Below are 15,694 nucleotides of genomic sequence, written 5' to 3'. Positions count from 1 at the left end.
CTTAGGACATCAACAGTAAAGGTTAATACAAGCCCCGTGCATGTGCTCCCCTTATAAGTGGGATACCGCTAAGCAAGAAGATGTATGATGCTTACAAGAATGCCTTTAGGCAACTGTGCTCCCTCGAAGTGGGAGGCAGCTCAGCTTCTGTGCCAAACCAGGAGGAGGAGTTTCCACATCCCAAGGGAGTGATATAGATACTGCCTCCTAGAAGAGCAAGGATCGCCATGAACCGCCTCATGAACCCTGGAAGCAGGCTGCTCCTCTGATACGTTTAGCTCAAGAGTGTCTAGGTCATGGGTCCTCAACTATGGCCCAGGGGCTGGATCCGGCCCACCATGCCCATTTGGACCTGCCACGCATGCGCCCGCACCCGCGCACACACCCGCTGCCGCCCACCTCGCCCCGCGTGCGGGAAGGCAGCGGTTAGCTCACTCAGAGAATATGATCACCAAGCGAGCAAGCCACTGCCTCGTGCGCCCACCTTGCGGTGCGTGCCTGCCCACGCCTTGCCTCTCCTTGTTGCGGCCCCGCCCCAACCTCAGCGTGCGCACCCACACGTACCACCCCCATGCACACCACCACCTTTCTGGCCCACGCCCAGCACCGGCACCTTTCAACTGGCCCCCTGGTGGAAAAGCTTGAGGACCCCTGCTCTAGGTTGTTCTTGTTCTCCTAAGAGGATTCTGCTAGAGGGAACATGTCAACCGATAATTTGCTATGGAGTTACCCAATTCTTGAGAATATTCAAATAGAACATTCCACAATGGCATTACTGGTCTGCTGGAGGTGTGGGACTAGCATAAGAACTACATGATTACCAAATTGCAGATACCAAGCATACAAATTATTGTATGGTGTCCATCCAGTGCCAGAGGCCAACTACTCTTACTTTAATATATGTCTGGTGTGCTTTCTACCCAAAAGACATATGTTATCCTGTCTCTTTTTATTAAAGAAAGAGTACTTGGCCCAGTTTTCAAGCTTCCAATTGCAATATGATGGAGTCAGAATTGGTACAAGGGTGGGCATAGTTAGGCACCTGCCAAGGGCGCCCACCCCAAAAAGCACCCACTTATAAAGTCCCCTCATTTCTGTTATTGCAGCCTGCTTTCTCATCTGCTTTCTCATCTACCTCTTGCTTTGCAGGTAAGAAGGAGCGGCAGAACATGCTCTCTGCCTGTCATTCAAACAAGTGGTAATGATGACAAAAAGGAGGAGGAGTTTTATTAGAAGCTAGTGCGATTAGCAGTGAGAAGAGAAGAGGCTATTGAGGGTGTCTTGCCTCTAAGGTTTCTTTAATAAAAAGAGACAGGATAACATATGTCTCTTGGGTAGAAAGCACACCAGACACATTTCATCGTAAAACACTATAGGATATAAATCACTAGAAATGAACTTCATTTCAATGCAAGTTTCATTGAAATGAGCAAACATAACAGAAGACCATGGCTTTGACTTGTTCAGCTGTTTACAGATGATTATTGTTGAAGAACTAGGAAGGCATGTAAAGAAATCATGTCTACAATTACTATAGCACTGTTATCACTGGGGTGTGATTCTTGACCCAGCATCAGCTGACTGATAGGCACAATCCAATGTACATTTGGGTTGAAAACAGTCTTACAACTAGGAATAATAGGGGTGGGAATTCTTGCTGCAGTGGAAAAGACTGATTTTTTTTTCTTAACTGGGGTCACCAACAGTCAGTCCTACATAATTCAGGAGAGAGATGGAAGTTGACAAGTAGCTTTTTGGTCTAATAATTATATTTGCATAATTTTAAGAGAGCTTCACAAAAGTATAACTATCTTCTGAAGTACTAAAATGAATAAGTTTTTAAAAATTTATTCCCATGGGATCCCAGTTCTTCATTTGATTCTTTGCTCTGTGTACCAGTACAAAGCAAGGACACTGCGCAAGGGCCTTTGGGGGTTCACAACCTACAGGGACCCTAACTCCAACTGTATTTAAAAAAATATGATTGTGAGCAGCTTTGGAATTTCATGTAAATCCAAATGGCCAGATAAGTATGATGGTACAAATTAAATTTCTTCTGTTCTAAACATGATCCAAGCATTGTGGTGAGGTGGGGAAAATTTTCTACCTATCATGTGTACTAGCTAATAGGCACTGTGTCAGCTCTGACAAAATGGGCATTTCCATTTTGGCCAATCTTCCTGGGACTTCCTTCAGCTTCAACAGGTTACAACACTGTCCCCAGACACGGACATCTCCATAATGCCACTTTCAGGGTGTCTCTAATAAGCTATTGCTCAGCCACAACAACAAAACTAATGAATTACTGTAAGCTATGTGAATGAGGTTAAAAAACATTGGCATTAGTTTGTCTGAATAATGTATGCATTCGTTAATTTCATTAATTTCAGCTTCACTTTATTAAGTGCCAATACAAAAAAGCATTAATGAACACTGTTTAATAAGGATTCAACACACTTTTTTCTTAGTTACGTTAAAACTGTATTAGGAAGTATTTAATCCATATTAGTCAGTGTGGATTACAGTTAATCTCTGGTTAATACAGATTAAGTTAATGTACTTTTCAACATCCGCAATCAAGAGGCTTTTCACTTTGTAACCACCAAATGTCCAGCTCCAAGTAGGCATGGTTTAAGTTCTCTGAGTTACCCAAGAGAGGAATGAGCTGATTAATCTCCTCTGAAATTCAGATGAGTACTCCTACATTTCAACAGCATTTAGATGCATATAAATGCATCATCTTTATTAATTTATTTCTATTGCATCATCCATTGCACAGAATAGGAAGATGGAATCCCTGCCCCAAGGCACTCACAATGTAGTGTTCTACCAGACAATGTTACTTTCTTATGACATTCTCTCAACTATACTTCATCAGAGTAATCTTTTCTTAGTGTAAGTTCTGTTGGCAGTATGAGCCAAACTTCAATAGCCAACAAGAGTTTAGTAATCCACTCTATTGCCATGCTTGAAATTTGCAATATCAACTAATGTACATTAAGTGCTTCCAACACTCAAAACAAGTGCATAATAAATACTAACTGCTATTACTGTTATTACATGATAATGAACCTTCATGTTCCAAAATGCCTGTATTTGCAATTATACAAATAATTGTACAAATACAATTTGTATTGTACAAATACAATTATACAAATGGATGAATCAGGTGTAAAGAATTGTGTTCTAGGACTGGAAGAAAATATCTATTTTGCAGGGCATTTTTGGAATTTCTTTGGGACAACTGTTATAGAATCATAGAATACTAGAATTGGAAGGAGCCAGAAGGCCATCAGGTCCAACTTCCTGTTCGGTATAGGACTCCCAGTTAAACCCACCCTATCAGATGGCTGTCCAGCTACCTCCTGAATACCTCCAATGTGGGAGAGCCCACAACCTCCCTTTTTTTGGTTCCATTGTCAGGAAACCTTTCCTGATATCAAGTTGGAATGTGGCTTCCTATAACCTGAGTGGATTATTCTGTGTCCTGTACCCGGGTATGATCAAGAAGAATGATCTTCCTCTTTGTGACAACCTTTCAACTACTTGAAGGGTGCTATCATTTCTCCCCTCTGTCTTCTTTTCTTGAGGTTAAACATGCCCAGTTCTTTCAATCTCTTTTCATAGGGCTTTGTTTCCAGTCCCTAGGTCATTCTTGTTGCCCTCCTCTGAAACCTTTCCAGCAGATTTGCATCTTTCTTGAATTGTGGTATCCTGAACTGGACAAAGTACTCCAGTTGAGGCATAATGACCACTGAGTATAGAGGAATTAGCAATTGATATTATTTAGAAGTGATCTTTCTATTAATGCAACCCAATATAGCATTTGCCTTTTTGCAGCCACATAACATTGTTGACCTACTTGTAGTCAGCTTGTGATCTACAACAATTGGATTTTTCATTGCCTAATTATCAATAATTCCCTCTCACTTGCAGTATTGTGAAGCCAAGTATCTCCCATCTTGTAATGAAACATTTGGTTTCTTTTTCCTAGATGCAGAACTTGGCATTTGTCCCTACTGAATTTCATTCTGTTGTTTCAGCCCAGCATTCCACCCTGTCAAGGACACCTTGAATCTTATTTCTGTCTCCCAGGGTATTAACTATCCCACCCAGTCTACTAGCCCTCATAGCTCACGCATTTGGCTTGTTAACGTTCATACTGGAAACCTTGGTCCTTCCACCAGATGTTCATGGACATGTTGCCACAAGGCTGCATTTCTCCGACGCCTTCTGATACACTTATTCCCTTCACATGCATCCAGACTGATCTGAGAAACTGCAGTTATTTGGTTGCACCTGTGTTTCTGCCATCTGCATTAGACTTAGGTTGCTAGGAAGGTCTTATATTTGCCACTCCCCTTAAACCCTCCATGGAATCCTATGTGTATCTAGGCAGAAGTAAGTCCTCCAACCTGTAGTATTCTCCATCTAGTATGTCTGGCTGAGGGATGCTGGGAGCTGCAGGACTTATTTTTGTCTAAACATGCATAGAACTGCACCCTTAAAGAGTTAACATGTGTAAGGTTTAGAAGTCAACCTCCAAGGAATGTGGGTATTACAGAGTTGCTTGAAATGGCTCAGCAGTTCTCATAAACTTTTCAGAGGCAGATGTGTGCCTGTTTTTCTTGAAACCTCATTACTTTTTAAAAGAGAACTTTCCAAGACAAGAGGCAAGGAGGAGCACTCCTTGATCACTTAAACATAACTTGGGAGCCACACAGCAAGCTCACACAGTGGATTTGGCAGTAATTCACTGCTCTCTGCACCCAACAACAGCCTGATAATTATATTTCACAAAAAAGACATTATCACCTCCCTAGTGGTAACAGAGTTAAAGCTGCAGCTGCCAGGTATGATATCTCACCCACCTTTCACCTGCTTCAAACATTGCCTTTCTTTTTTCCTTCTGTTTTGTTCTTCAAGTCTCATCTTTCCTACTTGTATGTTTCCCAAGATGTCTCTGTTCTTTGTCATATTAGTCAGGACAGGGACAATAATGCAGAGTTTCCTACTTGAAGTCTTTTTTAAAAAGTTATGTTCATCAGGGAGGGACTGTGAGATAAGCCTGCAACATTTAATTGCTCAATTAATTTTAAATATTTCAATAGCTTTAAAAAGATGCCCTCAATTACAATAGGCAGATTTTAAATGTTATTTTAAATGCTATTACCAATAAAACTGCAGATGGCAAATTTAATCTTAAAAGACATTTCTTCTTTTGTGAAAGACAGGGTGGGAATGTTACTATTATAATATGTGATGTGGAATGCACATATTTAAAAACAAAAGATAGTATGTTTTTCAATATTGATTTACTAATTGCTGAGTTAGAATGCTTGTGATTAATCAGCTTAGGCTGTAACCCTGTACCAGTCTACCTGGAAGTAAAACACCTTGAACTTGACTGGACTGACTTCCATGCTAACATGCAGCTTTGAAATTGAACTCTAGGCAAAAATGCACAGGAGCTGAGAAGTATCAGGTTTGGACTCAACAATTCCTGTTAGTGAAGATGAATGTGTTCATTTTTGCCCAAATGGAAATTGACCATGAGGTTATGGTGAAAGATAAAGATGACACAACAGAGACAAATGGGGCAAGACACCATGTCTAGGTATTTCTATACTAATGCTAGAACACTCTGAGGCAAAATGGGAAAGTTGAAGGGACTAGTTTCAAAGGAGAACCAAAATATATAAGGTTTTAGAGAAACTCAGTGTAAAGAACCAGTGAGATGTTATCAATCTATACACTCTATAGGAAGGACAGGGAGGAAACACTAGAGGATGTTTAGGGACATTAGAGGATGTTTTGCTCTAAGAGGACACAGTGCTAAGTAGACTAGAAAGCCTAAAAAGGGAAGACTTCTCCACAGAAGTCCTGTGGGTGACAATACCAGGATCCAAAGGTTATTTAGTACTAGGAACATGCTACTATCCCTGAGAACACTCAGGACATCTTCTGAAATCAGGCAGGCATACAAACAAGATTGTTTTGTAAAATTGAGTGCCTTCAATTACCCCTACACTGACAGGGTAAAAGTATGTTCCAGTCACAGGAGAGATTAATTTCCTGATGCCCTAAACAAATGTGTCCTAGAACAGTTGGTCATGGAACCAATCAGAGAGGACATAACCATAGATTTGATTTTAACTAGTATTGCTCAAGACCTGGTACAATGGGAATGTTGTTGAACCAACTAGAAACAGTAACCCAAGTACTATCAGATTTAAATTATATTTAAGTGGAAGGTTGCCAAGGGTTTCCATCCAAAGCATTTTGTAGTCACATTTGACTTCAAAAGAGGCAACTTCTATAAAATGAGGAAACTGTTAAAAAGGCATTTCAAAGGAAGAACTACTGCAGTTAAAATCCTTTTGAGAGGCTTGACGCTTACTCAGAACCACCATATTAAAACTTCAGTTAGGATGTATGCCACTGGTTAGGAAAGGCAACATCAAAGCATGGTTGCCAACCAATGTCAAAGAAGTTGGAGAAAAGAAGGGTTCTTTTGAAAAACAGAAGTCTTTCTTAAGTGAAAACAAAAAGGAACAAAAACTTTCACAGTGGAAATGGAAGCAGATAATTAGGAATGCAAAAAAGCATTTTGAGAAGTGTATCAATAACTATCAGGGTGAACAATAAAGAACTATTTAAAAATATGAGAAATGGGAAACCAACTAAGGAAGCAGTTGGACCATTGGATACCAATGGACTTCAAGGAATATTGGAGGAGGAATGCAGAAAAGCTTAATTAATTCTTTTCATCTGTTTTCACTGCAGAAGATATAGGATATATATTGTGCCTAAACTGATGTTTTGAGAAAGGGAGTCTGAGGAACTAAACCAAATACTGGTATCAGTATTCTAAATTCTTATTGACATATCACAAGATAATAAATCATCAGGCCCAAACAGTATCTACCCTTGTGTTCCTAAAGCACACTAATGTGAAATTGCTGATCCTCTTACATAAAAATCTATCTGTAAGATCAGCTTCTATACCAGAGGACTGGAATTTGAGAGCATACAGAAGGACAACTGCTGTTGAAAAAGAATCAACATGGCTTCCATAAAGGTATGTCATGTTTCACTACCCTTTGAAGTGCTTTGAGAAAGTCAGTAAACATATAGACAAGGATGATCCAATAGACATTGTGTATCTGGCCTTCCAAAAGGCCTTTGAGAAAGTCTCTCCCCAAAATCTCATGAACAAATTTAGCAGCCATGCAGAAAAAGGAGAAGTCCTCTTACAGATCAGTACTTTGCTAAAGAACAAACCCTGGACAAGAACAGAAAGAACATACCAATAAATGGTTATTGTCACTACGGAGTGGTGTTAACAGTGGGGACCCACTGTAGCGGTGAGTATTGCATTTGCCCAATATTGGAAGAGTGAAGAGCCACCTACCAACGAACTGATTTTAAAAAAGATCTTGGACTGTGCCAAAATGGACAGATTGACTTTGTCTCTGAAGGAGAAAGAAGATATAGACTTCTATCAAACTTGGAATTCCTTTTACTATTGGCTAGAGAACCGGGACTATGCATAGATTTAAATATGTTTATGGATTACCATAAAAAGCAAAAATATGAGGGGCTGACCCAGTAGGTCTGATGTTTTCGATGATTGATGATTTTTTTTATTTTTTTTCTATTAGGTTTGTTAATTAGTAGAAAATAATAATAAAACGTATTTTAAAAAAAGTGGGGACCCACTGTTTAGAACCAATTCTTTTCAACTTATTCATAAATGATCTGAAATCAGGAGTAAGCAGTGAGGTGCCCATGTTTGCTGATGTTGTCAGCATGGTTAAAACAAAAAGAGATTGAGAATGGGCATCAAAATACAGTTCATTCTAAACAAGTATAAAATGATGCATGTTGAGGTAAGCAAATCCAGATTCTTGTATATGTTGATGGGAACTAAACTAGTACTGAAGGACAAGCAACATTTGGGAATTCTGATGGACTGCTTGTTGAAAGTGTCAACCCTGTGTGTGGCTGCTGTGAAAAAGGCTCCGTATTAGACATAATTAGGAAAGGAATCAGAAGTAAAGCTTCCAGGACCATACACCTTTTATACAAATCTGTGGTGCACTTAGTACATTGTATATAGTTCTGGTCACTAAAACAGGAAACTATTGAGTTGGAAAAAGGGCAGAGAAAGGCAACTAAAAAGATCAAGGGGATGAAGCAACTCTCCTATGAAGAGTTCTCTCTTTCCCATGGTATGCCCAGGGGCATACCATGAAACTGATTGCTGGGTGATTCAGGACAAACAAAAGGAAGTAATTCTGGATACAGCAAACAGCTGCACTATGGCATTCACTGCCACAAGCTGTACTGATAGCCTGCAACTGGATGGCTTCCAAAGGGGACTGGACAAATACAGTGAGAATAAGGCTATTAATGGCTACTAGTCCTGATGGCTACATGCTACCTCCAGTATCAGTGACAGTGTGTTGGGAGTGAGAAAGACAGTTGCTCTTGGCCCTCATTCTCAAGGCCCACTACTTGGAATTTAGAGCAGGAAGAAGAGGAGGAAGAGGAAGAACAGGAGGGGGATTTATAATCTAATTATAATCTGTGTCACTGTGGCACCAAGGGAAAAATTAAAAGGAAGCTATTTGCTTTGCAGAGATTGTACTAGGAAAATTAACACCACACACACAGGGCATGCAAATGTCAAAGCATGTTGCTTTCAGCACAAATTGCCACAGTAGTTGGCCTCAGCCTCCAGTTGCACTTAGCACGCAACCCATTTTTGCCATCCCTGTGCATGCTAAGCATACAAACAGTAGAGAAAAGGCAGATGAAGGGTCCTGAAAACCAGTTGTGGTGGTGGATTAGACATATGGATGAGTGCTCCTGCTGCTACTGAAGAAGAAACCTGTAGAGAACGCATGGGATGGGAATGGGAAGGCAACACTGACACAGAAATGGGCTGCAAAGGAAAGGAAGGCCAGGGATAGGAGGAAAGTAATCACAGAATGAGTGTCAGGGGCAGATGCTGAAATATCTGAAGCGTCTCATCCTGCTGTGCTGGTGCTGTTCCAAAATCACACAAGCAACAGATCTTTAACAAATCTTTCCCCAGGGAGGCTGGCAGAAAGCAAGCAGGAAAACAATACAGGGGCATGTTGTGATCCTCACCAGCTGGGCTGCTTTCTGCTTCTCTTCCATGATGCTATTCCTCTCCTGCTGGAGAGCTGTATTCAGACTCTCACTGACTGCCTCCCGCTCCCTTTTGGCCAGTCGGAGCAGCTCATCTTGCACCATTGCCTGCTGTTGTTCATACCTGTAGAGGAGGAAAACGATCAGCAGATATTTGGCTACAGCCTCCTAAATTATAATGCCACCTGTCTTGCCAAGAAACACACCAGGAAAAGTTGTGATCCATTTGACACCATCACCAATTAATGGCACTAGGTTATCATTGTAATTTTGGAAGCACCATGGGGCTTCGAGATAATTAGGCAATGAAAAATCCAATCAAAAGGTGACCAATTTACAACTGGGGTTGTAATAAAGGATTATAATATTCAACTGTTTAATGACCTCCAAAAGAAAATATGTAATATATCGTATTTTAGATTGAACATGCCAGAGTACCCTCATAGCCAGTAAAGACAGCATTGAGAAACCCTTACATTGCCCTAAAACAGGAATTTTTAACCTCATGTGCAATGGTGAACTCTGGCCCACCTGGGACTCCAATCTGACTTACTGAGTTTTTCCAGGTGACAATGTTCCCTTTCTTCTGACCACTAACCATTTGGTGGTTTTACAGTCTTGTCTTCTTTCTAAAAGATGTAACTACTGGTTGTAAACGCTTTTAACTAAAACATGCTGGGCTCTGCCAGTCAATGGAATCTGGCCATCTAGAGCATTTCTGTAGCTGAATTCAGCCTTGAGCTGAAAGAGGTTTGATACCCATGATGGGGAGGCAATGTAGAAACAGTAAACAGCATGCCAACAATGTTTTAGCAATAGAATCTTCTCTGCTGTGCTATTATTGCTTTGCATTACAAAAACACCAGCTACAAGAAAAGCATTGCACTTAACAGCTGGATTAAGATAACTCAGCAAACAACCCTGCACTGTTTTTAAGGTGAGTGTAATGTTGACCAAAGTTACTGATCAGATCATCACACGATTATACAACAGCTTCAGCACACAACCTGGCAGCCCCAGCAAGCAAATCAATATTCTTTCCCTATTCTTGCCTATGACTATAGCAGCCTCCTCATGATTGGTCTGCTGTGGTCCTCAGGCAGGTTCCCTCCTCCCCCTCTGGAGTATACCTGCATGTTTGTAGTGCTTCACAACTGCTCCAGCCCCACAAAGATTTTTATTAACTGTAAGTAAAAAGCTTTGCCATGATCCCCCCTCTTCCCCCTCCATGTATTTTCATGCTGTCCCCGTTTCCAAAAGTAAAGAGGGAGACAGACAAATCATTTGGCCCATGGGAATAAAGGAATCATTGATACTTCTGTTACTAGGGAGCTGAGGACATAGAGATCAGATGCTAAAAGTGTCCACTTCTACAGCCATTCTTGTCAGTGGCTCCATGGTTTTCCATACCAACAGTAGTAAAATGGCAATCCCAGGTTGGGACAACCAAAGAAGCCATGGTGAAATATGGAAAGGTAGAAAATACCATTGATTCTCTCCATGGTTTTAGAAAATTAATCCTATCATGCAGGAACACCATAACTGGATCCAAATAAGAAAACAGGCCCACAATTGTAAAATTTCACCATAGCTTCTCATGTCACACAAACCAGCCTCAAAAGAATGGCACAATCTAGAGAGTGATCTTATATCCCACCTCTTGTACAGATCCTCCTCTGCCTCAGAGGGCTTTCGACCCAAACTTCCTGCTGTTGGTGGACAGATTCCTGGAGAAAAGGAAAGACAAAAATAATTATTGTGGAAAAAGAGGTTTTCCATCTATTTTATTAATAAGAATTTAAGAGGTTTAAAAGGAAAAAGAAGCAAAATCTCAGCAAGCTGCTAAGCTATCTTACAGAGCAATCTATAACAAGATTAAAAACTCCACAATAGAAATTTTAATGAAATCTAATATCAAGGCTGAATAAATTGCTTCTGACAGTATAAGAGTGTCTTCAACATTAGATAATGTGGATGCGAGCTGTGAAGCTTTCATCCCTACAGCAGAGGGGCTATTATAGAGTTTGAAAACCCCACCAATAAACACTAAGAGAAAAAGCCAATTTGCCTATTTGTAACTGTGTTTTGTGTATAATGAAGCATAAGTTTCTGGCAGTCAGGAACTGAATCACTAACCCACAAATCACTTTGGACCCCTTAAAATAACAAGATTAAGGGTCCTGAAGGAACAATTGACAGATGAGCCAAGAATGCACATTTGGGCACTACAGAGGAAATCAAGAACCAGCTGACTTAGGTAAGCAAACCTCTCATGAGAGGCCATTCTTTGCAACAAGCCATTAAGCAGAGAACAAAACAGCTGAGCTCTATCAGAATTCCTCCACTTCTTCCTCACTGGTAACATCTGGAATCAGTTTCTGAACCTCTGAACACCCAGAACTACACTGTGTGCTTATGGCACTCTCCCCAAGCACCAAGAAGGAGGCAACTTGTCTTTATTCTTCCAAAATGACACCAAGCAAAAATAACATTTGGTGTTACAGCAGCTTTCCCCAATGCAAAATAGCAGAATATGGGAGTCTTTTTCAGCATACACAGAAGAGGTCCTCTTGGTATTCTAAGGAATACGAGAACATTTAACCTTTAACCTTTTCAGGCCTGGGACCTGCCCTCAACTCCATTATTCTACATGTATTTTTTAATGTTTATTTTATTTTATTCTTGGCTATATATGTCCATCTTTCTGCTTCTCTCTGTCTCCCCAGCTCAGCCCACTGCATTCCTTTTCTCTTGCTCCATGTCTTCTCTTGTCCCCATCTTCCTGTTTTATACTCTTTCAAAGCAAATTGTTTTCATAAAATCCAAAAGAACATGGTAGATGTACTTCTGGGGAGACCTGATGGCCTTTAAGCTGTTTTGGATCCCAACCCACCAGCAAAAGATCAATGGGTCAGATGTCAGGCAGCACAATCCTATTGTTCCTGGACAGCTCAGATGTAAGAGCAGTGTTGGCTGCTTCTCTGGGTCATAAGGGGGACCTTGGAGAAGGGCTCTGGAGGACATTTTGGGGGAGAAGAAAGGAGAGGAGTTCAGTGCCAAAATACAAATCCTAGTGACACCTTTTCCCCTCCAGCTCTGAAGCCCTATCCTTAGATGACCTAAATCGGTTGTCTCAGTGATTTACACAGCAAGAGGGGCAGAGAGGCAACTTATGCTTCCTGCCCTCTATAAGATGTTCGTACTCTGTCAAGTCTAGAAGGTTACAGGCATCCCCACAGGACTGTGCACTTGGTACCTCTCTCTCCAAACTCAAAACGATGAAGCAATATTTACTTCCCTGGTTTATAAATTGTCATGGTCTCCTCTCAAGGAGAGCTTTGGTTACTGAATGGTAGAACAATGTAATAAAAATACGTCAAATATCTACTTCAGCATTCTTTTCCTAGGGGTCAGACATCATTTCTATCATTTCTATCTTATACTCCACCTCTTTATTTCTTTCTAAGCTAACATCCCCATCCCCGCAAAAACCCCTTTCTACTGGTGAGAAAAGGGATTTCACACTGGAACTCTGGTCCAGAAAAAACAGAACTCTGAAGCCCTCAGCCCCTACCTTTTAGGTGACAATATACCTCAGTTTGTCCTTTCAAAACAAGTGATACTAAGGGCATACAATATTGGATAGTATTATCATCTTGCTCATAATGCTAATGAGGCTCCTGAGGCTAAGATAATAGCATCTTTAATGTTTTACAGCTTTTAATGTACTTTTTATTGTATTAATGTTTTGTTGCTTTAGATTGTTATTCACCACACTGACAGCTTTTTAGCAAATAAAATGGAATAGATACATAAATAATAAAGATATTTATAAGTTCTGTGATGGTGAAGAATAAGAGGACCTGAAATGAAAACCAAGAACTTTCCAAACTGCATCACAGTCTCTTAACTATTTAACTATTTATACTACTGGTTCAAAACAATTTGCATGAACTAAGCTTAAGACTCTACACCTAATATTGATTTGAATGTCAGTCCAAATGAAATCAGTAATTCAAAGGTGATTATATGCAGAATCATTCAGCAACCATGTGCCCATCTAAAGGTTCTTTTAAAATTCATTGAGTTTTTTGAAATAAAAAGGTGAGACATAAATCTAATAAATAAGTTGGGGGAAACAGTATGCACTTGGTTACTTAAGTCAATCTGTTATTTAGAAATAGCTACATTTTGAAGAAACATAAGTGTGCTGTAAATTATGGTAGATGGCCGTTTATTATTCATGAAGATACTCTAAAAACTAGGTGTGATTTAAAAATCAAGCATACCTGTAGACACCTTAGATTTCCCTTCTGCAGTTTGTGACAAGGGTGAAGAAGACAAGGCTGGTGAGCTCTGATCCCTTTTAGGCTGTCCAGGTTCTTTCATTCGGTTCACTACATCTTCAGAAAGCTAACACAAATGAGAAGTGTGCAGAAGAACAAACAAATTAATAGAATTACATATTGTTTTCTAAGTGCATAAGAATACTTAGAGAGTTGGCAGAGTTCTCTCACGCCTGCTGGCCTCCATTTTTGAGACCTCGTGGAGAACGGGTGAAGTTCCAGAGGACTGGAAGGTGGCATCAGTGGTCCCAATTTTCAAAAAGGGTAGCAGAAGGGACATGGGGAATTACAGACCAGTTAGCCTTATGTCCATTGTAGGAAAAACAATGGAAAGGCTCGTAATAGCGAGAGATCTAGTGATGCTAGATAGGGAAGGAAGGCTGGCGGCCACACAACACAGTTTCCGCAGAAACAGGTCCTGCCAGAAAAACCTTGTGGAATTCTAGAACAAGGTTTTGAGGTGGCTAGATAGAGGGGGTGCAGTGGATGTGGTTTACCTGGATTTCAGCAAGGCCTTTGACAAAGTGCCCCATGATATCCTGGTGGAGAAACTGAGGAGTTTTGGGATAGACCAAAGCACTGTCCGATGGATTAGGGCATGGTTGACTGACCGAAAGCAGAGGATAACCATTAGTGGGGAATCATCGGGATGGTAGCCAGTGACAAGTGGGGACCCCCAGGGCTCTGACCTGGGGCCGATCCTGCTTAATCTTTTTATCAATGACATGGAAGAAAGGGTGAACAGTCTGCTGATCAAATTCGCAGACAATACTAAAACTGGGGCAGTGGCCACAAAAGAGGAGCAGGTACTCCATATCCAAAAGGATCTGGACAGACTATGGAAGTGGGCAGGAGACAACAGGGTGGTGTTCAATGTAGATAAGTGCAAGGTCTTGCACTTGGGGCATAGGAATAGGTGTCATAAGTACAGGTTAGGGGACAAGTGCCTGGAGAGCAGCACTTGTGAAAGGGACCTCAGGGTGCTGGTTGACTGCAGGCAGAACATGAGTCAGCAGTGTGGTTAAGACGGCAGTGGTTAAAATGGCGAATGCCACCCTTGGTTGCATAACCAGAAGTGTGGCTTCTAGATCAAGAGAGGTATTATTACCACTCTATACGACTCTGGTGCCCCCGCAACTGGAGTACTGGGCTCAGTTTTGGGCCCCTCGTTACAGAAAAGATATAGCCAGGTTAGAGTCAGTGCAGTATAGGGCCACAAGGTTGGTGGCCGGTTTGCAGGGGATGCTGTATGAGGCGAGACTGAGGGAACTGGGTCTCTTCAGCCTGGAGGAGACTCAGAGGGGATCTGTTGGTGACATACAGGTATGTGAGGAGGTATCACACAGAGATGGGTAGAAACCTGTTCTCCCCTGCAGAGGAAGGCAGGATGCGCTCCAATGGAGCAAAACTCAGGAAACCCAGGTTCAATTTAGATGCCAGGAAGCACTTCCTGACAGTTAGGACCCCGAGGGTATGGAATGGGCTTCCACATGAGGTTGTTGAGGTCCCATCGGTGAGGGTGTTCAAAGATAGGCTAGACATGCACATGGTGGGCATGTCGTGAGTGGAGCCGGATGGAGATGGGGGTCAGAGTAGATGGCCCGGGAGGCCCCTTCTTACTTGCTATGTTTCTATGTTTACATATCTAGAGTTTCAGTGTCAGAATTTGGACAAAACCAATTCTACCTATCTGAGGTCAAGAAATCATACTTTATGCACAGTTCTCCTTTTCCTCTTTCCTCCCCACCTCTCTGTCTCTCATCTGGAAATTATGAGATATAGAAGTCCTTACTCTCACCAAAACCATCAGTGAGTTTGTACTATCAAAACAAGCAACAGTGGTGTGGCTTCTGAGTTGTGACATGTGTCACATACAATCGGCATAATCATGACCAGTGGGTTATTGTGTCATCTAAACCCAGGTAGCATGGCTTGTTGGAGGGCTGAATGACCCTCAATTAACCCCACAACAAACCATGGGTTATCTGAAGATTCTTTAATTTTCCAACAAGCCATGCTGCTTGTTTTGATCATGCAGCCTAGTCAGTGATAAACATACTTGAGGGAAACATTTAATGATTAGGCCAAGTTTTAGTTTACTGTCTGCTATGTGCTTCTTATGATAGCTATTTGTGTTGTTGTTTTTACCACCTTTTGCTTATTTATCT

General features: G+C 41.2%; 1 protein-coding gene across 2 annotated transcripts in view; it reads right to left on the bottom strand.

Moving 5' to 3' along the window:
- The window catches only part of CHCHD6 (coiled-coil-helix-coiled-coil-helix domain containing 6), a 236,176-nt gene that overhangs the window by 216,554 nt on the left and 3,928 nt on the right, over positions 1–15,694 (bottom strand). For both annotated transcript variants that reach the window (XM_044451210.1, XM_044451211.1), the window contains exons 2-4: positions 13,470–13,593; positions 10,838–10,907; positions 9,160–9,304 (exon numbers count right to left, since the gene is read on the bottom strand). In XM_044451210.1, the coding sequence (XP_044307145.1) occupies positions 9,160–9,304; positions 10,838–10,907; positions 13,470–13,593 (339 nt within the window). The remainder of the gene's footprint in view (positions 1–9,159; positions 9,305–10,837; positions 10,908–13,469; positions 13,594–15,694) is intronic.

Source organism: Varanus komodoensis, unplaced genomic scaffold, assembly GCF_004798865.1.
Source record: "Varanus komodoensis strain SLA01 unplaced genomic scaffold, ASM479886v1 scaffold6_2, whole genome shotgun sequence".
In the NCBI taxonomy this organism is placed as follows: Eukaryota; Metazoa; Chordata; class Lepidosauria; order Squamata; family Varanidae; genus Varanus; species Varanus komodoensis.
The sequence above is the reverse complement of the archived record's forward strand: the minus strand, read 5'-3'. Positions and strand labels throughout refer to the sequence as shown.